Source organism: Sminthopsis crassicaudata, chromosome 3, assembly GCF_048593235.1.
Source record: "Sminthopsis crassicaudata isolate SCR6 chromosome 3, ASM4859323v1, whole genome shotgun sequence".
NCBI classification, from domain to species: Eukaryota; Metazoa; Chordata; class Mammalia; order Dasyuromorphia; family Dasyuridae; genus Sminthopsis; species Sminthopsis crassicaudata.
The window spans coordinates 89611195-89634641 of record NC_133619.1 but is presented as its reverse complement, the minus strand read 5'-3'; the positions used below and the strand labels follow the sequence as shown (position 1 = coordinate 89634641).

At 37.1% G+C, this 23447-nt stretch overlaps 1 protein-coding gene and 1 long non-coding RNA gene across 3 annotated transcripts in view; one reads left to right on the top strand and one right to left on the bottom strand.

Moving 5' to 3' along the window:
- Positions 1-8481: 8481 nt before the first annotated feature.
- Positions 8482-15233, bottom strand: LOC141560652 (protocadherin-8-like). Its single transcript, XM_074299208.1, has 4 exons — positions 12578-15233; positions 12139-12203; positions 11908-12041; positions 8482-9134 (listed from the first exon to the last, which is right to left on the bottom strand). The coding sequence occupies exons 1-4, from the start codon at positions 15164-15166 to the stop codon at positions 8782-8784; spliced, it is 3141 nt and encodes a 1046-aa protein (XP_074155309.1). The 5' UTR covers positions 15167-15233; the 3' UTR covers positions 8482-8781.
- LOC141560653 (uncharacterized) overlaps positions 14963-23447 on the top strand; it is a 29526-nt gene continuing 21041 nt past the window's right edge. For both annotated transcript variants that reach the window (XR_012487768.1, XR_012487767.1), the window contains exons 1-4: positions 14963-15052; positions 15827-15882; positions 17372-17507; positions 17808-17897. This is a non-coding gene — a long non-coding RNA (uncharacterized LOC141560653). The remainder of the gene's footprint in view (positions 15053-15826; positions 15883-17371; positions 17508-17807; positions 17898-23447) is intronic.

The following is a 23447-nucleotide window of genomic DNA, read 5'->3' as shown; positions in this document are numbered from 1 at the left end:
ATATATACATGTATATGTATATATGTGTGCATGTATATGTATATATGTACATGTATACATGTATATATGTATATATACATGTATATATGTACACACATACATATACACACATACCTATGTATGGGTACATGTATATATAATATGTATTTACACATATATGTATATATATATATATATGTGTGTGTATGTATATTACATTGTATATATCTCAGTTATTTTATATTTCCCTAAGGTTTGTACCTTCTTTAGTGCAGATATATATTTTGTTTTAATTTAAATAATAAAAAAATAGAAAATCATCTTCCTTCTCCTATCCAGTTTCCTCCAGTTACCAACTGTTTTAATTCCAGAAGGAATTGCTTCAGGGAAAACAAGGGGTGAGATAAAATGAAATGTTTTCTTCTTACATTTTCTTTTAACTTAAAAGGAAATATAATCGTACTAAGGGAATATTCTTATTTGAGCTAGCATCTGCTTAAAGCAGTTTGTTCTCCTACAACAAAATAAAAAATAATAATAATAATAACCTTCCAGACGGAAAGGAAGGTTTCTGTGTTTCTGTGTTCTGTGTTTACTCTTCAGTGGCCATTTGTTCTAACACTAAACAGAAAATAAGCCTAAGAAAATTGGGTTTTAGCCACATTTTGACTGGGCTTTTTTTTCCCCCTTTTTTGTAAAATTGACACTAAATTAGCTTTGGACATGTTGTAGTTACTTGTCTAACATGAGTATCATATCAACTTGGAAGGGAGGGAAGAGATAGAATATTAATTTAATAATAAACATTTATTTGAGTACCTAATATATACCAGGTATTATACAACACTGGAGATAAGACAAAAGTGAAGTAGTCCCTATTCTCAGGGAGCTTACATTTTATTGTCTTGATAATTATATTTTTATTTATTTATAACATTTATTTATTTATTAATAATTAATTAATTATTAATTTGTTAATAATAATTTACTTATTTATTAATATCCTTTGATCATGAGTTTATATTTGTTAGCAGTTTCACAGTATTTCATAACATATTTTTAAAAAATAAGTAACTTTGAAATATGCTTAAAACTATTATTATTTATATCTAATAAGTTTGTTATTCAACTACCAGCATATTCTTCTATTTCCATTGTATTGATTCTTTTTTGATATACCATTCTTACCAACCAATGTAAATAGTACAATATATACTATAAATCTACTGTCTGTGAATTTTATGCTTATCTCTAGCATTTAAATGATCTCTTCCAGGAACTCGTCAACTATTTAGTGTCTTAGAAAAAGTATTGTAACTTTTTACCTGGAAATTTTGGTCCATTCACTTCATATGGATGAATGGTTAATATCCAAAGAGCATATAAGATCAAACTAATGTGATCCTCATTTCACTTGGAAGAATTCACATGATCATTTCAACTCTAACTTTGGTACTTTAGTTAATATGTTAGCAAGGGAGTACTGTAAAATATTTAATGTATTCCCCATGGTAAAATATGCAAATTCATTGCCAATTTGTTGAGTACCCAAAGGAATTAAAGAGACCTATTCAGTTATCTATGATGTAATTTAGATTTGTCCTAATCTATACATAAATTTATAGCTTACATTGACTTGGTATTTCTAATACAGTATTATCAAAGAGATCTTTCCCCTCAATTTTTTTTAAAGATAAACTATTGATGTTGACGTGTTATAAATTATTTCCCCAAAGTATCTTAGGCCCAGTCTTGTTTTTTCTCCATATTCTCTCTTTTGGTGATTTCATTTCATTCAAACACACACACACACACACACACACACACACACACATACACCACTATAATCTCTATGCAAATTACTCCTCTATAGTACAAATCCTACCCTGATCTGTCTACTGACCTCTGCTTCCCAATCTCCCATTGCCTGATTTACATGGACAGGTGACACATAGAAGGTATTTAATCAATGATTACTAATTGAGTGACTGATTGTTAGAAACTTCTTCCTAAATGTCTTATAAGAATTTCAAATGCAATCTGTTCAAAACCAAAATCATTTTCTTTCCTCCAAAACTCTCACTCCCTCTTCACTTTGATATTTCTACACAAGCATCCTTTCAATCACACAGATTCCCAATCTCAACCTTCAGCAAAGAGTTTCTAAAAGGTGAACACTCAGAGAGTAAGTATTCTAGGTACAGATGACAATCTGTGCAGTAGTAATAGCTAGCATTTCTACAAAGATTTAAGGTTTGCAAAGGTCTTTATATATATATATATATATATATATATATATATATATATATATATATATATTATTATTATTATTACAAAGTCATGAATGTAAAAAATAGAATGTTCTGTATGAGAAATATGAAATAGTCAATTTGGCTGAAGCATAGAATATATGAGGGGCAGTAATGTGTAATCAGACTACAAAGGAAGGCTAGAGTCATATTGGCTTTAAAAGGGCAACAGAAGCATTTATTCTGATTTTAGAGTCAATGGGGAGGAGAGGCAGAGGCAAGATGGTGACGTCAAGGTAGGAACTCATTTTGCTCACTCCCAAACCACTCCAAATTTCTTTAAATAATGACTCTAAACAAATTTTATAGTATCAGAACACACAAAGGAATCTGAGGCTGAAAGGTTAAATGGCTTCCCCATTGTCATACAGCCAAATAAATAAAGGTCTCCCTCTAGCTGTATTATACCAACTGATGGCTGACCTAAGCCTCTCTCTGAGCTACATAGAATTTAGGTTTCAAAGACTGAGAATTTGCATAATGAGAGAGAGAAATGTAAGAGTTAACTGAGACTATAACCCCTGATCCAGGGATTAACTATTTTCTAGTACTTTATGTAAAATTAAAAATTGAATTTGCCAACAGACATAGAAAATGAAATTCTCTTGGGAAAGTTGAAAGAACCTACATTTTGCTACAGGAAAAATAGAACATTAATGGAAGTTGCACCATAGCTGTCTTTTTTAATCAAAATCTCAACAGGACCCTGAACAGCAGTAAGCCTTGAAGGCAATACCACCAAGGGAGAAAGAAAAAGCATTCCTTTGTTCCAAACCTGTCATTTTTGTCAAGAATTGGTATGACAAATGATTGAGGTTCAACAAGAATGTAGATAATAAAGTGACAGATCATTGGATAGAATTTTGTATCCTGCTAATGAATCCAATAATCTAATCAAGTAATTCAGTCAGGTCAGATGTCCTTGGGAGTCCTCATCCCTGGACCTGTGAAGGCAAATGTTATTCTTGTACAAAAATATGATAACAAACAAATTTATTTTGTTTGATGGGGGAGGTTTTTAAAATAACAGAGCATTCTGAAATCTGGAATAACAACATAGAGTCCATGGTACTTAGTATGCTGTTTTTGCTCTCGTGGGGTACTCAATAAATCTCTGTCAATGACAAGAGGCCATCTCTGTCTTTGCCAAAGCAGTGCTATGATAGGATGCAAGTGTTTTTCTCTTAAAGGGCTATTGTAAATTTGTTCAGTATTTATCTCTTGGATCCGTGTATTTATTATTTCTAGTTTCTCTTTCTCAATTTATACAGCTCCATCTGTTTACCAAGCTTGCCATTGACTTGAAAAATAGTTAAGAGGCTAAATAATCAAACTGTTCAAAGTCTGTAAAGATCACTGTGATGATATTTACATTTAAATTTTACCTCTTATGAGGATATTACAAAATATTATCATGTTCAGGTGAATTGAATTATGAATGCTAATCCACTTGCAAAACTTGTCATAAAAATAGTTGATACTATTCACCTAGAACAGATGGGGACATTTATATCACCAAATGGAAAAAGTAAGGGGACGGAATAAATTCATGAACATAAAAGGGAGTAAAGGGAGACGTGGTGCCTTTACAACTTCTCGTCACTCTCTTCTAAAGCCTCTCCAGTTTGACTCAATTAAAACTACTTTTTATTAAGTTATGAGTGATCTCTTTTCAGTGGTCATCCTTTTTGACCTCTCTGTAATATTTAATCCTGTTGACCATCAACTACTTCTATATACTTGCTCTTCTAAGTTTTTGTGACACTGCTCTCTTTTGGCTCTTTCCATACCCCCAAATCTGTCTTACTGCTCTCAGTCTCCTTTTCTGGATCCAATTCCATGCTCATTAACAGTGATTATATATCCAAAGTTCTGTCCATGGTTCTCTTCTTTTTTCTATCTACACAGTCTCTCTTATTGATTTCATCAACTCCCAATGGCTCCATTGTCATTTCTTTTTAGAATACTCCTAAATCTCTATCTATAGCCATAGTCTCTCTCCTGAGTTTCAAACCCAAATCTCAGACTATTGAACATTTTGAAATAAATATCCCTTTGGCACAGCAAAGTCAACATGGCTAAGGCAGGACTCATTATATTTTGCCACAAATCCATCCCAATTCTTAATTTTTTTATTATAGCCTTCATACTAGAGAAAGTAATAGAAAAAGAAAGGAAATGTGCTCAATCTCTTCTCTAGTCCCACCTCTTAGAATTTGGGTATTACATGCCAGTTCCAGGCAGTATTTTTCTCCTTTTATTAGACAGTTCTTATCTTCTAGCTACTTCAACTACAAGAAAAAAAAAAAAAAAAGTGACCTGATAATGTAGGTTGCTTCTAGACAGCAAAGGTGACTACTTTCACCTAAATGTAAAAATAAAAATAGATCTATCTTTGTTTTCTTTGAGATGTTTATCAAACAACAACAATAATAAATTAATTACAGTATTAACTCTGGTCTTGAAGCCCTCAACAGAATGGAAGCCCGGCATTTTTGACAAAAGGTTTGAATTTCTTTACTTTTTATCTTTCCACATATGTAACATATCAACCACCGCTCATTTTCTTTATGCCATTTCATAGATAATGAAGCCCTCAATGAGGAAGTTGGCTGTCTTTAGTATTACTTAAAACATAAGGTAAATGACTTTTAGAAATAGAAATTTCAGGATTATATATTTGGTTTCTTAGACATAAAAGGAGACAAGAAATCATTTGCATGATGTTCACCTTGATTAGAGAAGTTTAATATTTTAGTTTCAGCTATCCTATCTACCTCAGTGGACAAAGGCACTGGCTGAAACTCTGTCATACTCAATATTAGTCATGGCAAGTTTTTTTCTTTTTACTCTGGGCCTCCATTATCCATCTCCTCTTAATCCCAATGTGTACTTGAGCAGTAGTCTACCATGACTATAGAAGGAAGAGTGAGACAAGAGTGACCTGGCTCTTCTGCTTCCTAAAAGATCTTTTTTTCCATTTTTATTAAATCCTGAACTCTGAGTCTTATCCCAATCTAATATCCAATTGAACATATCCTTATAGTGGGTTTCCAGTCTCTCCTATCATAATGAGGCTATCTGAGACTACATTTCCTAGAAATTCACACTGAGGGATACAGAGAACCTTGCTCTGTTTATCCAGAGAAAGCAGATTTCACAAAATCTCACTATTACTGCCTGGAACATCACCCTCCTTTCAGTCACTTAGGTTTGAAAACTTAGTGTTAGCCACATTTCTAGCTCTCCTATAGATCTCTCTAATCACACAACCATTATCCTGGTTCAAGCCCTCGTCACTTTTCTCAAGGGCTATTGCAAAATCCTCCTTTTTGTTGTCCCTGCCTCTAGTCTCTCTCCATTCCAATGTGTCCTCTGTTGTCCATTCTAGCCAAAAAGATTTTCCTAAAGTACTTATTCAGTAAATGCAGGAGTAATCTGTCACCTTTGGCATCAAATACAAAATCCTCTTTCTAGCATTTAAAGTCCTTTAAATCTTGAGCTTTTCCTACATTTCCAATCTTCTTACATATCACTCCCATCCACATACTTGACTAGGTAATTCTGCTGGCCCATTTGCTCTTTCTCATACATCACTCTCTATAACTAATTTTTCTTGTCTTTATAAAGAAGGCACCCCATCCCCAGAATACCTTCCCTCTTCAGCTCCAAACTGGAATGCCGACTTTCCTTCAGAACTCTGATATAATGATGCAACTTTATTCACAAAGCCTTTCCTGATTCCATGTAACATTTCAACCTCCCTTTCAAAAACTACATACTACACATATCATATAAACATTCTGTATGCACACGCCAGCATACTATTTGCTCTATTATAATGTAAGTTCTGTGAGGACAGAGACCATTTAAATTTTGTTTTTACATTCACCCATAGTTCAGTGCCTACTACACAATAATTGCCTAATAAATGTGTGTTGATGGATGGAAGAAAAGATTCTCTAAATAAGGAAAGGAGAGAAATAAACTGCAATGAAGAAGAAAAATTGGCACTTCTCTGTATATACTCTATGCCTTTATTATGTTAATAAAATTACTTTAGAAATTGATGGTAGCCACTAGAAATAGGTCAAGGTTGCAAATTTTTCAATGCAAAATGAATCAATCAATATCTTTAAAAAAAATTTTTATAAAACCTGTTCACAATGCTAGTATGGCCTGAACTTAAGAAAACTGGTATGAACAGATGACAGAAATCCACTTTGACTTAGTTTGTTTCATTGGTTAAAGCACATCTTCTGAAATGTAAGTACTATAGTGTAAGAAATCCAATGAAAACTTTTTATGATCCAGTTGTCCTATTGAGTGGATGTTCCTCTCAACCTTCAATACCAAAATCACTCTACATCCATTGTAGTAATAAATGAGTGAGAAACAAGAATGGACAAATTGAAACAAAAAGAGTAAAAGATTGAAAGAGCATGATAGGATGGGATATAGCCTGAGGCTTTTCCTCCAATATATATCTAAACATTTCTTCATACAGAGGAAGGAAATAAAATTACATCATATAATGATACTATGCCACCTTCAAAGAATGACATATTGCCTCCCTAGCAGTCAGTCACAGAAATCAATATATGACATTTACTCAATGAAATACAAATTGAAATTAGTTAGCTTCACTTTTTATTCAGCAAATTCAAGCCAGCAATCAATTCCTATGTGTGTATAGACTAGGGAAGTGGGCTAAAAATTGATTGGTGTATTCCGCTGCTAATTACAGTATACAAGCAAATGAATAATCAATTGTTAGCTCTATTCCTTCTGTATTTATTTTAATGAAGAAAGTAGTTCTGTCAAAGATCAACATTATTTGTTTGCAGGCACAACCTATTAAGAATGTTGCCTAAGTAGTAATGTCAGTGATTTACTGGTAATTAAAAATACTCTTTTATTTGATGAACAAATATAAAGCTTCCCTTGTTTTTCTTAAGCAATTGTTTATAGAGCAGTTTTCAATTGCATCAAAAGTGTGCTTAGCAAGGAAAAAGAGCCTAGATACTTCTCACTGAGACAGTAACCAGAAAAAAAAAAAATAAAAAAAAATAAACTTGGGCTTTATTATAGACTACTAGGGATTACAAAGCTATGATACATTTAGCATCAGGATTAGAGGTATGTTTAATATACCTAAAACTTAAGGCTGCAAAATTACTAAAAATGTTTTTTATTCTTTGCTTTACAAAAGATGACTTAGAAAAATATTCTGCAAAGCAAGGTACATTTGCACTGAATCCTGGTCTTGTTAGTATCTGTCACTCTACAGTAGTAAATTAGATACTTTGAAAGGTGTTTATTACTCTTTCAGGACACTCTTTTGGCATTTATTAGCAGCTAAGTGGCACAATGGGTAAGGCCTAGAATTAGGACAATTCATCTTCCTGAGTTCAAATAAAACAAGAGACACTAAGAATGTAATCCTGGGCAAGTCACTTAATCCTATTTGCCTACATTTTCTTATCTATAAAAAGAGCTGGAAAAGGACATGATAGATAATCCACTTCAATATCTGCCAAGAAAATCCCAAATTCCAGTCAGAAGGAATTGGACAAGACTGAACAACAACCAAAAAAGTAGTTATGGAAATAATTTTTTAAAAAAGGATCTATAAGGCACTGAAAAAAGTTAAATACATAATCTATTTACCAGCAAGGACTTACTTTGATGAATATAGGAGCATTTCTTGATAAACAATAGGGGGTTTTTTGTAATTTAAAATGAAGTTACAATTCCTTTGATTTTGGATTTAAAGTAGTAGAATTTAAGATCAACAATCTTTTGGGAGCTTCTTAGACCTATTGCATATCTTATTTTAACTTTAAGAGCTATATTGCTTGAGATAAATCTCTGAGAAACTATATCATATAACTTCTACACAAAAATCATATATAGTGTGTAATATGATATACAAAACTATTTAGATTTCACTGGGGATAGCTGAATTAATTATTGCTTTCTAGAATAAAAAGAGGAAGCTATGGTCAGAGGACAATCAATCAATGTTGCCAAGAAGAGTTGTCTTCAAGTCTAAATCACAGAGGTAGTTCTAGGACTTCTAGATCCCCTTATCTTGAAGAGGAGAACCAAGCAATTCTTAAGAAACCCTTTCCAGTTTTATATAATTTTGATATTGGGTGAGCTTAGTAATTAAATCACATACACTTTGAAGTAGAAATAAACATTGAAATTACTCTTTTTTATTTACATCTCTAAATTGTACCAGTATATAAAATACATCTTACAATCTTTACATATTTAACAACAAATATTACTTATTCTATTATTGGTCTCAATAAGAATCTTTGGTAAATTACTTGGGATCTGTAATGGATCCCCAACACTAATGTTTTCATACCTTAAAGAAACCTTCAAAAAAATCATAGATTTTTTTTACAACTTGTCTTAAGAAACTATCAAAAACACAAAAACATATATATCCACAAGTTTTTCCCCTATATCCTTTGGTATTTCAGAATGATGTGCTCACTTCAGAGGTGTGCAACGATAAAGTGTTCTCTGGAGGATGATTTAATCCATTATGCAGTCTTAATGGAGTAGAAGGTGTCCTACTGTTTGGGGCTCTTTCACACATACTTGGTAGGTTTTCACTCTGGGGGGCACTAACTTGATAATAATACTCCTTTAATTTAGAGTCTTCTGAATAAAAATTAATATTTCTCAGCTGAGAATGGTGCTGATGGATGACACTTGAAGAAAATGCAATCCCACAGGAATTGTTAATCTTGCTTGTTGGGGACTCCCATATTAAAAAAGATCTTTGGGGATCCTTAAAAGTTCTTCTTGCCATATTTCCCAGAATACCTTAGAAAGAAAAAGAAAAAAGAAGAGTTGGGCTATTCTTAAGCATTTGTGGGGAAAAAAATCATATTAGAACTGAATGTTGTATGGCAATATGTTAAAAAATAAAATCAATCCTTGGTTATTAAGGGGCCAGTTTTGCAGTCTTTTCAGTTTCTTTTTTTCATGTTTGGCTTCCCTGTACCCTCTTACTTGAAGGTATGCTAAAGAAATAAAAGTAAAAGTTACATTAATCACTGCTTTTATTTGTTAATGTAGTTGATACAAATAGCACGGAATGATGGAATATTGAAACCATTAGATAAAATAAGGTTTAGAATCTGTACTTGTTTTATTTATCCATGATTTCTATGTCTCTTATTACTATATATTAGAATTTTGATATAAAAAATAAATACATTGCTTATAATAACTTTCATATCATGGCCTCATTTGTCATTTTTTCAGTGTTCCTTCCAGCAAAGGAAATTTTATAGATGAATGTGACATATGATGCAGTAATATAAATAAAGAATTCCAATAATCTTATTTAAAGTTCAGTGTGGAATACTAATGGGAATGGGAAATGGCTCCATAATCATTAGAAAGTTCCATAATATTAGAAGACTTTAATAAAGTTTAAGTTTAGAAAACATTTAAAAATTGAAAATAAATGTTGGGATATACTATAGGGTTGACTTAGGGAGCCCAGAGATTCATAGATGAAATTATTAGTGACAAAGGGGAAAGGAGAAGCAATTGACTCAAGAAAACCTGATCCACTAAAGGAAAGGAAGAAATTTGGGTGATCATAAATACAATGATTAGCTTGAACATATGGATCAAGAATGACTAAGGGTGTGGAAGAGTAGTAAGGGATAACGACTTATGATGATTTTTTTAAAAAGTTACTCTATTGGTGAAAGATTAATTGGGAGAGAGAAGTTTTATTGAGGAAATTGTCTGCAATAAGCATATTTTAACCAATTGGCATGAGGGTTACAATGATGAAGAAATACTAAATGTGAACATTATTATCTGTTCAAATGGTTTCTAATCAATGAAATATAGTTACTATGAGAAAATCAATCAGAGATTTTGGAGCACCACTGTTGATATTTAGAGGCAGGTAGATGGCACAATGGATAGAGCATTGGGTGGGGAGTCATTGTACCTGATTTCAAATTTAGCCCCAGGGGCAGGTAGGTGGTGCAGCAGATAGAGCACCAGCCCTGAAGTCAGGAGGACATGAGTTCAAATATGACTTCTGACACTTGACACTTCCTAGCTGGGTGATCTTGGTCAAGTCCCTTAACCCCAATTGTCTCAGCAAAAAAAAAAAAAAAAAGCCTCAAATATTACTATCTGACCCCAGTCAAGCAAGTCACTTGACCTTTCTCTTATTCACTATGTTCATCTGTAAAAAAAGAAATAATAATAATAGCATCTCTTAGTTTTCTTGTGAAGATAAAATGATGTAATATTTATAAAGCACTTTGCAAATTTTAAAGATATATACTATTAATATCTATTATAACATCTATAATATAGATAATATAACATAATAACATCTATTAATCTTTTGTATACAATCATAAAATATTTTGATTATGTTAATACCACAGTTGAGTATTGGAGAGTACCTGTGTCTCACTCCTATACCTTTCAGAGAAAAAAAATGAATAAGGTAATTGGAGCACTCAGTTATTATATCTATATGATATATATCCCAGAGCAGTCTTGCATATCTTTAAAGCCAGTCAGGATTTCACAAATTTCAACATGTGAGGGGGAAACAATGAGACTCTGTTGTATCAGGAATCACATGTTCTAGGGGATATATGTACCTCTCTATCAATAGGCTCTGGAGTCTGTGCTCTGAAAGCATCAAGACTAACCAAGGAACTTCACTCCCAATAAACACCTTACCTTCCTAAAAGGGAGGCCTGTAATCTAGAAAAAGAAAAATAGTTTGAAAATGTAAGTACTAGTCTACTCCTGACTGTTAGTCTGTTTCTGGGGTTCAAGGAATAATGTTGAATACTGAAATAATTTCTAGTGAAATAATGTCAAGTCAGATTCACTCCTTAATTAATTCCAAGAACATGTACTCTTTAAGCTTATTTATTATTTTGGTTTCATTCAATTATTTTCTATGCATTTAATTTGCTGCACCTTCTTGATTTACTGGTATTTCCAGAATAGGGAACTAACTTAAAAACAATAAAAATAAAGTATAAAGCCAACAAGTACTTCTCCAGGGGAATGATTCTTGAAATGAGGTTATGTCATCTTTTGATAAAGAGTCTGAAAGCACATTCTTAATGAAAGTTAGATTCTCAGATAACACACAAGTCTTTCAAGCAGTAAAACAATATAATGCAGCTGCTTAAGATCTTAGACTACATTAATTTAGTATATAATATCCAAAGAACTGCATTATATATTGTGCAGTCGAAAATAACTTTCGGAGTTTTGTCCGTGCTAAAAGTAGTGTTCCAACCTAACTGAATGCCCAAAAATTCCTTTCTGAAAATCTCCCATGTACAGTCAAATTCAATTCCTAATATGCTCGACATTTTCTCAGAATCATAATATAAAACAGGGTTAATTATCAGGACACATTGGATTTCGGAGTTTCTTTCTCCTTTTTGAGCCAGCAGGAGTCAGCAAGAGCCTTTCTTTAATGTTGCATTTATGAGCATTTGCTAAAACTTGCTCTTTTAGTCTTAGTGCAAATATAGGAAGAGTATGTTGTAGGGTAGGAAGTCTCCATAGTTAGAAAATACACACTTACCAGTTTGCTTTTCTGTCATCTTAAGGGAGGTTTTCTTGACCCCTTCCCTACTAATATCAGAATCACTATCATTACATTCACTGTCTCCTTTCCCACTGTCCTTCACACTAGAGTCATCTTGTCTTGAATTGGTACTGGAAGTCAAAAAGAAGGAATTACACATAAAAATGTTAAACATAAAAAATGCCAAGCACATTGCTAAGACATAACAATAAATAATTCTGAAATTACCCTAAACTCGCAGATTTATCCTCTTGCCACAGAGACGAGGAATGAAAAGAAGCTGAGATTGAACCCTATTAAAGAGAGGGGAGATGAAAGTAGCAGTTAATTTTTCACTTTTAAATATCAAAACCCATGGGGCAGAAACACCAATCAGTCATGAGAAACTCTTCCCAAAAAAACTCATTTAAACCCTTCACTGTTAAAACTGAACTACAGAGACAATGCACAGAGCATAATCATATTTATGCCTACAAGAACGTAAAATCATCAGATCTGTAAGTCTGTAGGGGAGTGAATCTTCTTTACTCATTAAAACGTGCTCCACCTCTAGCCCGGGGATTAGCAAGTTGAGAGTATGCTGCAGAAGCACAGCTCCAGGGAGCACTGAATCTGAATTCTGATTATAAGGGTTCCTGAAATTCCTAAAGCTGGGGAATGAGGGTACCTCGAGGTTGGGAGTCTCGCTCCTCTCCGGAGATGAGGGAGAAAGGGACACCGCACTGTCCCTGGAAAGAGGCGTGCTGACGGTTTCCCCCTCCTGCACTTCATCAGTGACAGACAGATGGCAGGACCCGTCGAGGCTCTCGAAGCCATTGCTAGCTGCCCCTCCAGAAGACCCCCGACTGCCAGGTGTCCAGCTGTCTTCACTGGCCAGTTCTGATCTGCTGCTGCATTTGAAAAACGCTTTCCTCCAGACCAGGCCCCAGCCCTGGCACGACGAGGCCACCGTAACTATGGCCACGAGCAGCATCCCACAAGCAGCCGCTAGAAGTCCAATGAAGACAGTGGCGAGGTCAGGCCTCCCCCAGGCTGCCCCCCGCAGTCTCCTCCGCTGCTCCCCGGCCTGCTCCTCTCTGGAGGGCGGCGGCAGAGGGGGAGGCGGCACTAGCACCACATCTCTGCCCGGGGGTGAAGCTGGAGCGGGGACCAAGGACAAGGTGGCGGTGCAGGCGAGGGAGGGCCGCCCGCCGTCCCGCACCGTGACCTCCACGGTGAGAGGCTCGCTGGGCCAGGGCAGCAGCCTCCTCCGTAGGGACAGCTCGCCGGTGTGCGGGTGCAGCGCTAGCGCCCCGGGGCCGCCGTCGCTGGAGGTGAGGATGTAAGTCAGCTCTGCGTTGGGCCCCTCGTCCCGGTCACGGGCCCGCACCTGGGTGAGCAGGAAGCCTGGGGGCGCCCCGCGGGGCAGCGGCACGCGAGCCGAGCCATTGGAAAGCGGTGGAGAAGTCACCTCGGGCGCGTGGTCGTTCTGGTCTTCCACCACTAGCCGCACCACGGTCCGGCTCCACTGGGCAGGAGAGCCACCGTCGTGCGCCTCCAGCCCCACCTGCAGCGCGGCCAGCGCCTCGCGGTCAAAGCTCCTCCGAGCCCTCAGCACCCCACTATCCGCGTCCACCGAGACGTAGCTGGAGACTAGGCCCCCACCCCCCGGGGCCTCTACCAGCCTGTAGGTCACCTTGCCGTTACGGCCCAAATCTGGGTCCCGAGCAATGACGGTGGTAAGGTAGGCTCCCGGGCGGTTGTTCTCCCTCACTGACACTTCGTAGACGGGACGAGCAAAGCGCGGGGCGTTGTCGTTCTCGTCGCCCACGCGCACCGTGAAGGGCCTCACAGTGCGCAGCGGGGGGGAGCCGCGGTCCTCGGCCACCAGGGTCAGGTTGTACTCGGAGATGCGCTCGCGGTCCAGGGGCGCCGCCGTCACCACCAGGTAGCTGCCCGCGTAGGCCGGCTGCAGTCGGAAGTGCTCGTGTCCGTAGAGGGCGCATCGCACCTGCCCGTTGGAGCCCGAATCCTTGTCCCAGATGCTGATAAGCGCCACGAGGCTCTCTGGCACGGCTCCCTCCGAGATAAAAGAAGCCACCCCCGGCTCTGGGCCTCCCGATGTCCCCAAGGAAGCCGAGGCAGGGCCGGTGAAGAAGGCCGAGGGGTCGTAGGCGGGGGTCTTGGTCACCGCCAGGGGGGTGATGGTTATGTCCGGGGCGTTGTCATTCACGTCGCGGATGTGCACGATAACCTTGCAGCTGGACGCGCGCGGCCCTGGGCCTCGGTCCTGAGCCCTCACGTCCAGCTCGTAGGTCTCCTTCTGTTCGTAGTCCACGGGCCCAGCCAGGGTCAAGCGGCCTGAGCGCGGGTCCAAGCGGAAAGGGAACTGCGCCTCAGCCGGCGTCCGGTCACTGAAGGAGAACACCACGTCACCGCTGGGGCCCTCGTCCGGGTCTGCGGCGTCCAGGTCGAGCAGCAGGAAGCCCTCGGGAGCGTCCTCCGCCAGCTCCACCTCGGTGACAGCGCCCTGCGGGAAGGCTGGGCTGTGGTCATTGGCGTCCAGCACCTGGATGTGCAGTGTGGCCGTGGCGGAGCGCGAGGGGCGCCCCCCGTCCTGGGCCACCAGCTCCAGGCTGTAGCTAGCCTGGCTCTCACGGTCCAGCTCCTGCAGCAGCACCAGGTCAGCGCCTTTGGCGCCGTCCGCCCGCGTCTGTAGCTCCACGCGGAAGGGGCTGTGTGGCTCGGCCAGGCGCAGGCTCTGGAGACCGTTGGAGCCCACGTCCTCGTCCACTGCCGCTGCCAGGGAAATCCGAGTGCCCACAGCCAAGCTCTCGGACATCTCTACAAAGATCTCGGGGGCCGGGAAGCGCGGCGGGTGGTCATTGATGTCTCTCACCTCCACCTCCACATGTATCAGCTGAGAGAAGCTGACCACGTCGAAAGCCAGTACGCACGGCTGGGCCTGCCGGCATAGCTGCTCTCGGTCAATGCCGCTCTCCCCGACGGTCAGCTGTCCGTCAACCTCACTCACCCGGATCAGAGAGTTGTTAAAGGGCTTCATCAGGCGGAAGTTTCTGGGAACTTTACCTTGTGCATCAAGCGTAATGTTTTCTGAGAGCACTCCTATAACTGTTCCTGGGGTCTCTTCCTCATAGATGTGGTAATGGACTGTTTCTGTGCGGAGCCTTGCAATCAGAAGCCATAGTAGCCACACAGACGTTAGGCTGTTCCTGCATAGACTGATAGTGGGAAATCTGAGTTTCCTATGAAACATGTTCGTTTAAAAAGAGAGAGAGAGAAGAAAGAAGAAGAAAAAAGACAGACAGAGAGAGAGAGAGAGAGAGAGAGAGAGAGAGAGAGAGAGAGAGAGAGAGAGAGAGAGAGAGAGAGAGAGAGAGAGAGAGAGAGTGAGAGAGAGAGAGAGAAGAGAAAGAGAGAAAGAAAGAGAGAGAGAAAGAGAGAGAAAGAAAGGAAGGAAGGAAGGGAGGGAGGGAGGGAGGGAGGGAGGGAGGGAGGAAGGAAGGAAGGAAGGAAGGAAGGAAGGAAGGAAGGAAGGAAGGAAGGAAGGAAGGAAGGAAGGAAGGAAGGAAGGAAGGAAGGAAGGAAGGAAGGAAGGAAGGAAGGAAGGAAGGAAGGAAGGAAGGAAGGAAGGAAGGAAGGAAGGAAGGAAGGAAGGAAGGAAGGAAGGAAGAAGAAAAAAAAGGAATCTGAATCTTTAAACTGCAGTCTCTAGACGCAGACTAAATCCTCAGAAAGGGTTAAGGCTGGAGACACTTGCCCTCAGTTAAATATATGCCATCAGTAAACCCTCTCAGCTGTGTAATCAGTTTTCTCTGCCCCAGGCAACAGTTTGCCTTTTCTGAGCCCTACCCCAGAGGTTAAATAGTTTCGAATATGCAAATGAGTATCTTTTCTGACCAATCCTCCTTTTCAGGGGCCTCCGGGGTCACATTATCCCCCTCAACAATCTCAAAAAACCGAGCCTAAGAGGTAAACAATGTCTCCTGCAGATCACAATGTGTTAGCGTAAGCTTTTATAATTTAAGATATGTCACTTGCTTTCTATATGTACTTTTCATAACTTTTAGGATGCCCAAACAGGGTTTTCCTGCTCTGTAGTTCTCCCAGAGAGCAATTATGTAATTCCCTGATGGGCATAATTACTTTTCTGGGATGTTTTGAAATAAACATGGATACTTTATTTGATATAATTTTGGCTATCTATTCTGGGGTTTTGTTTTTGTTTGTTTTTCTCATATTCTTTATTGACTTGTTCTAGGGAACTCCTCTTTAGTGTCTGCAAGTGCCCAATCAGGAAACAACAATTTTCCAATGTAATCATTTCTAAATAGCTTTCCTACAGCAAAGGAATCATTAATAATGAAATTACAGTCCCATCCTCTTCTTTTATGTCAGTGATTGCTTATCTGTGATAACAGGGAATTATAGGCAAGGGGAGGAAAATGTTACCCCAGTCAACTACAAACCAATGCAGTAGGGAATGCTGAGGGTAAGGAAAAGGTTTGAGGGAAAGTGCTCCAGTTAGTCTTACTAGAAAATTGCCCAACATCAATTATTTTTAAAAGCCCATGGCTAAAGAAAGCCAAGGGTGGTCTGATTTGCTGAAGGCTATAGAAACATTAAACCATCTGTTCAAATCACAATAAATAGTTTCATGTTAAGTGCCCTTTTATGTGTGAAGTGCTCTAAATGCTAAGCAGCCCAACTTGCTAATGATGAAATGGTTACTAATTCTATTGAATTGTCAACAATGCAGTGTCCTATAACAAATAATCAGAAACAAAATCAGCACAGAGACTGTGTTCACATGCTGAACCTAATTTTAAAATAAGGTGTTCAAGTTACCTGTGATGTTATTGATTCCTTCATGGGTATGTCATCAAACATTTATTTTTACATCTTTCATAAACAAAGTTGATGGTAAGAGCCAGGACCTAAGAATCAAAAGCTGGAACTAACTGACTTTTCTTAAGTTCATTGACTTCTAGGTGCTTTAGTAAATATTCCTACAAGTGTACTTGTAGACCTTGCTGTGGCAAACAAGAGCTAAAGGGATTTTTTTTTTTTTTAATGGAATGTTTAAGTAATGACAATGCTCATTTAGATAAGTTAAATCGGTTCTGATTCCACAAACACTTTATTATGTAAAATGCTTTGCTACCCCTGGAGGAATACGGAATGACAAAATGCACCTTCCCCCTCTTGAAGTTTACATTCTAGAAAGAGAAATAAAACAGTATACAAATAACTTTTAATGGAAAATATACAAGAGAAGAATAAGCACTGAAAATCTAAGCAAGATGTCAACTTGGAGAATTAGGATAGGGCGGGAGAATCAGTCAATAAATCAAGTGAACAAGCATTTATTAAGTAGATACTATGTTCCAGAAACTGTGCTAAACACTGGAAATAAAAAAGGCAAAATTAAAATAAAAACAAACCAAATCTTATTCTCCAGATGTTCACACTCAAAATGGGAGAGACAATGTGCAAACAACTATATATAAACAAGATGTATGCAGGATAAATTGGAAATAATCAACAGAGGAAAGATACTAGGCACCAAGGAAGTTAAGAAAGTCTTCTTGTAAAAGGTAATATTTTTCTTGGAACTTTAAATAAATTATTTGGAACTGGAAAATGCCAGAGAAGCCATAAGTTAGAGATAAGAAGGGAAAAAATTCCAGGCATAGGGAGAGCATGGAAAGGTACCCTGTCTTATGCAAAGAACAGCAAGGAGTCAAAATCAGGGAAAGCATTTATAGCTTTTGGGTAGAGGGGATATACAAATAACTAATTTTAAATAGACATAAAACGAGATCAGCACAAAAGCTCTATAGAACTTTAGTTTGTCAAGCATTCTAATACATCTTCTTTCCCATACTTTGTTACAGAACCTCTCAGATACTAAGCTAGCTAGTTCTGCCAATGCCTGCATCAACCTGATCATCTAAATGTAAATCCCTAGAAAGTATACTGCCAGGGTAAGTGAACGTATCCACATCATTCAATATTTCTCCATTTGCTGTAATAATGGTTCTATATATGAATGGTATAATGCTGACTGGTAGAAAACCTGTGTTTTCTTGGTGTTTAATGTTAAATTAAAATTAACACAAGCAGCAGAGAATCAATCCTTACTATGTTACATCTCAACTTCAGAGGCTGCATCAAGTTCACAGTCATTTGTGATCAAAATATCATGCTTCAACTCTCCTTCTACTTTAGTCTTGGTTTGTAGCCTTTTCAAGTTAAATAATGTACCATCAGGGCAGCTGCTAATCCGGATGCTATTTTCATTATTTAGTGAAGGATATGAATGTGTTTCTTACAAACTATCTCTGAAGAAGGTTCCTGAAACCAAACATCTTTTCCCCAAAGTATGTAGTACCAACTTAAAAGGTCCCTTATAGAATGTATAAAAAGAGTCAATTCTCATGATTCTCTTCATAAATTAGGAATCACATCTCCATTAGTGTGCAAAATCCACAGGTTCAAGTGACTCTATCGATTTCCATTCCTAAATTGCCAACTATCTATTGGACATCATCAGTTGGATGTTTCCTAAATAGCTCTCAAACTCAAAAAGAATAAAAGAGAACTCACAATCCCCCACAAAGCTACAAATCTTCTAACTTGTGTAATTTTCTTAAAAGCATCAACATTTTAAAAAATCATCCTATTTTGCATTCTCCACTCATCCTTTATTCTCCCCACTCCATAACTCCTCAGATCAGTATTTCTAATATTTACTTCTTGTTGTTCCATTCATATTTTAACTATCCTAATTCAGGTCCTTATAACTTTTCATCTGAATTATTGAATTATTATAATAGCCCCCTAATTGGTTCTCCCTCTCTCCTCTTTCTCTCTCCTTTCTCTCTCTCCTTTCTCTTTCTTTCTTTCTTTCTCTCACTCTTTCTCTTTCTCTCTCCTCTCTGTCCTCTCTTTCTTCTCTCATTCTCTCTGTCTCTCTCTTCTTTCTCTGTCTTTCTGTCTCTGTCTCTGTTTATCTCTGTCTGTCTATCTATCTATCTATTTATCTATCTGTCTATCTATCTATTTCTCTCTCTGTCTCTCCTATCCATCTTCTATGAATCATAGAATACTGGGGAGAGAATTGACTACAAAGCCAGTAAAATCTGAGTTCAACTCTAAACCGCTGCCCCATACTTGCTATGTGACTCTGAATAAGTCACAACCTCTCATTATTCTTGGTAACTTGTTTTAAAAGTATATGATAACTTTTTTATATATTTAAAATAAATAGGAAGTAGTATTTAATAGATTTGCAGTTTCATATGCAATCATCTTTTTGTTATATTTTAATAGAAATGCTTATTTTAATTCCATAAATTAAAAATTAAATTAATTTAAAAAAAATTAAGAAAAAAGACTATAAATTACAGAGAAGATAAGACTCTCAATATAAGGAATTCCTTCTCTCAGGAATCAACCAGAGAAATCTGTCCATTCCCTATCCCTAAAATACAAATCTGGATGATGCCATTCCCTTCTTTGAGAATCAATTATTATTCCTTGCCTCTAAGAATAAAATATATACTCCTGTGCTTGGCTTTGAAAACTCAGATAACTTTACCAGGTTTGCTGCCCATTTGTCTCCTTCACATTCCAGGCAAATTGGCAAATTGGCCATCACAAGGAACTTTCATCTCCCATTTGTCCTTCCATATGCAGCCCCTCATGCACAGACTGCATTACCTTCTCCGATAGAGACATATACTATAACAATTGCCCTAGATCTTGGAGATACAAAGACAAAATGATATGGCCTCTGCCCCAAAAGGGTTTCCCAGTTACTGGGAACAAGTATGTAGAAAAGTAACCGAAAATTAATGACTATAGTGAGGTTATTAGCAACTGGAAGGATTGAGACAGAGAGAGGGAACTTGGGTCTATTAGACCACTTCATTTTTGACTTCCTAACCCCCAGAATTTACTGCAATAAATAGTACATGCTTCTACCTAAGGCTGAGAGGAGTGTACTGGCAAATGTTTAATAAGTAGTTCTCCCAGAAAAAAATGAAAAGTCTAAAGGGCACACTTTTAAGTTTAATCCGCATTATTCAAACTAGATCACTTTCTTAAATCTAGCCAATCAAAGCAAACAAACAAACAAACCATAAATCAAATCCTAATTTGAAGGATTAGTATTTTTGAAGTGTAAATATTCAGATTGAAAATTGGATAATTACTTATGGAGTTTTCATTGATATAGGGAACTGGCTGGTGGGGAAACTTCTTTTATCAATGCAGTTGGCATTATCTCTAAATACAGAGAGGTGAGTTGATCCAGCTGCTTAGTACATAGTAGGCACTTAATAAATGTTTAATGACTAACTGAATATAGCACAAATTATTCAGACCTAGATTTCAATGAGACCCTAGAGAGGGATGGTGATAATGCAAATAGAGAGGCATGTCATCTCAGGACACATATAAAAACCCCCAAACAAGACCAACACAACACACTGAAAAACACATTAATATTTTAATGTCTTACATTATATTCAAATAAAGTTATAGCAAAATGCAGAGACATATTCCTTAGTTTTTCACTCTATTAGAGCACAGGTATTTGGGGACCAGCAAAACATTATCCTTTAGAAACCTTTTTTCCTTCCCTAGACACATTTGTTCATAAGAATAGATACCCAGGTATTACATAGTTAAGTTTATCCCATTTCTTAAAAGTCATATTGTAAGTACTTTTCTCATATTCTTATAGAAACCTAATCTTTTTTTTTTACTTTTGCTACTTTTTATTTTTACTTTTTTTTTTTTTTACTTTGGCTAGTTATGGTGCCTTCCCCCCAGCCTGAAAAGACCATAGTTTTTCTCTTCCTTTATTCCCTGTGGTCCCTAAGCTGGAAGCTGCAAAGAATCATATAAAATTAGTAACAAGCTACACATAAATATTCACTGATGTGTTTCCTCCCTATGGACAACTTATCCCCACTACCCACCACCCACACCCAAAAGAATCTTAATGAAATTAACCACTTCTCCCCATAAAATTGTTAAATGGGTTTATAATCACAGTATTTCATCCTCATAATGAAAATAAAGAATAATCTATAATTGTATCTCCAAGTCATAATAAAAGCTGGATGAAAATTACCAATGTACTTCATCAAAAAAATTGACCCATATGGAGACAAATATGTGGATTCTATATAAGGAAACATATGCAAAATTTAGGAAAATACTCTCTTTTTTCATTTTCCCCAATATTTGGCATCAATAACTATAAGGAGTTTGTTATACTGCTATTGGGATTCATTCTTAGGATTATCAGAATTTCAAAGCAAATAATCAACTCTTTAAAATATTGCCTTATGAATAAAAGACATCTGGAGTTTTAAGAAAGAGACATTTTCTAAGGCTAGCATTTGTAGTGTGCCAGTTGTAAGACAATGTCAGATAATATAGAACCTGTATGACCTGTCCCCTCCAGGGGCCTGTCATCAGGATCCTGTGTTTACAGCCCTGAGCTGCTGCTGGTACATTTGTGTTTCATTCTGTTGGCCCTGTTAGATAAGAATCTGTCTTTATATTAAAAAGCTTTGTGGCAGAAATTTGCTTTTTATTGCTTGTTTTCACATTTGCCAGCATATTTCCAAGCTGTAAGTCCACAAAGTGTAGTTTTGATCTCTGTTGGAATCAAATGCAAAACAAAACAAACCAAAAAGAAAAAAAGAAATGAAAAGACAACTCTTGGAGAAAAAGCAGAATGTAAGTGAAGCCAGCAAATGAAGCAGCAATTTGTGCCTCTTGTTCAGTTTGGTAAAAAGGCATTTTGGTGTTTTCAGAAAGCCAAAAACAACTTGCTTCCCTACAGAGTTCACTTTTGTCTCTGAAACAAAGACACATGATACACTAATTTTCACCAAATTGTGGAGAAGTCAAGTCCGTAAAACAGGATTTAAACTCTGAGAACATTTAAACAGAAGGCCTCCATATTTTTGTAGAGTATGTAATACCAGTATTTAAGCCCATTACCATTCTTAAGTATACTTAAATATTTCTAGGTCAACTAAAGTACACATTAGACTCTCCAGTTATGTAGAATATGATTAACTAGAATGTAACAGACTACTGAATATTTCTAAAGTCTACTTCTCCTATTTCATGTATTTATGTTTTTAGAAGAAATTATTATGTCCATGTTTTTAGAAGAAATTAAACTACAAGAAATTTTAAATTAAAAAATGTCTAGAAAATAGTGTCCAAGTTTGAAAGTATGTATGAACTTTTCTAGGACCTTGAAACTCATTTCTCCTTAGGTCATAAACCATTTGTGTATAGTTCAAAACAGATCTCTATACTGTTAAGTATAGTTTTATTTCTCAGCTGAACATTCTGGAGACTTATGAGTATAATGTTATCAAGTGCAATGTTCCTGTCTTCATGAAGTAAGTCTCAGAAACTGAAGCTATTAAAAATGTTTGGAAGAAAACAAATCAACCCAATGGCTTGATTTTTTTTTCTTTTAGAATGCTTACTTCAAACATAACTAAAATCAGCCTTTGGCAATCTTAGCAAAAAAAAATAAATAAAAAAAGTTATTTATGTCTAGGTACTTCATATTAGGTTACATTATCTCACATTCTTATGCCATTGCATACTAAATTTTGTTATTAGGGCTTCACTGCACAGCCTCTTCTAAGGAGTTACCAGTAAATTGCTGTTATTTTTATTAAATGATTTGGAGAGGAATAATTCAGGGCTATAGAGACCTAAATCAGCCAAAATGCTGCCTGCAAGAGTAATATAGACATAAATCATTTTTATTGACTTCAAAAACATATTTTTTACCCCAATGGAAATGATAGGGCAGTGTTATAGAAGAGCAAAATTAATCATTAGTACCCTTAACACAAAATAAGGATTAAGCTACATGACCTTCTGTTTTGGAATGCATTTTTCCTCTAAAGCACCAGTCTGCTAATAAAATATTATAAAAAGTACCATGATTTACAAACCAGTTCTTATTCATGGCTCTACTGCTGTTGTTAATAATTTTACATTGAGGAAAGAGAAGTCAATAGACTGTATATGGATACTATCCTTTTACTTAGTGACATCTAAAATCTCATAAAAATTGGGCTTGGTAGATAAATAATGGAGTTAATTTTCAGCTAACACCAACAGCATACTCATTCTCATGTTACATGAGAGAAAGGAGAAAAGGAAAGGATGCTGTATAAAGCAAAATGAAGTGTGAATTAAACTAGGTAACTCTACATGTTTTCAACACTCTCCTTTAATCTCAGTCAAGTGTTCAAGTCCTTGGACCTTCAATATGTACACAATGCCTCTTCTATCACTCAAAAGTGTTTTGCTTTCAAAAATATTTTCATTCATGCCATCTGACTTGAAGTTCCTCAACAAGCTTCTCAATGTCTTCAATTGTCTTTTCATCTTTTCTCCTAAATGATCTAGATGAGAGAGAAAAAAAAAAGCAAGCAAAGAACAACAACAAAAAAGGTGAAAATACTATTCATATTCAG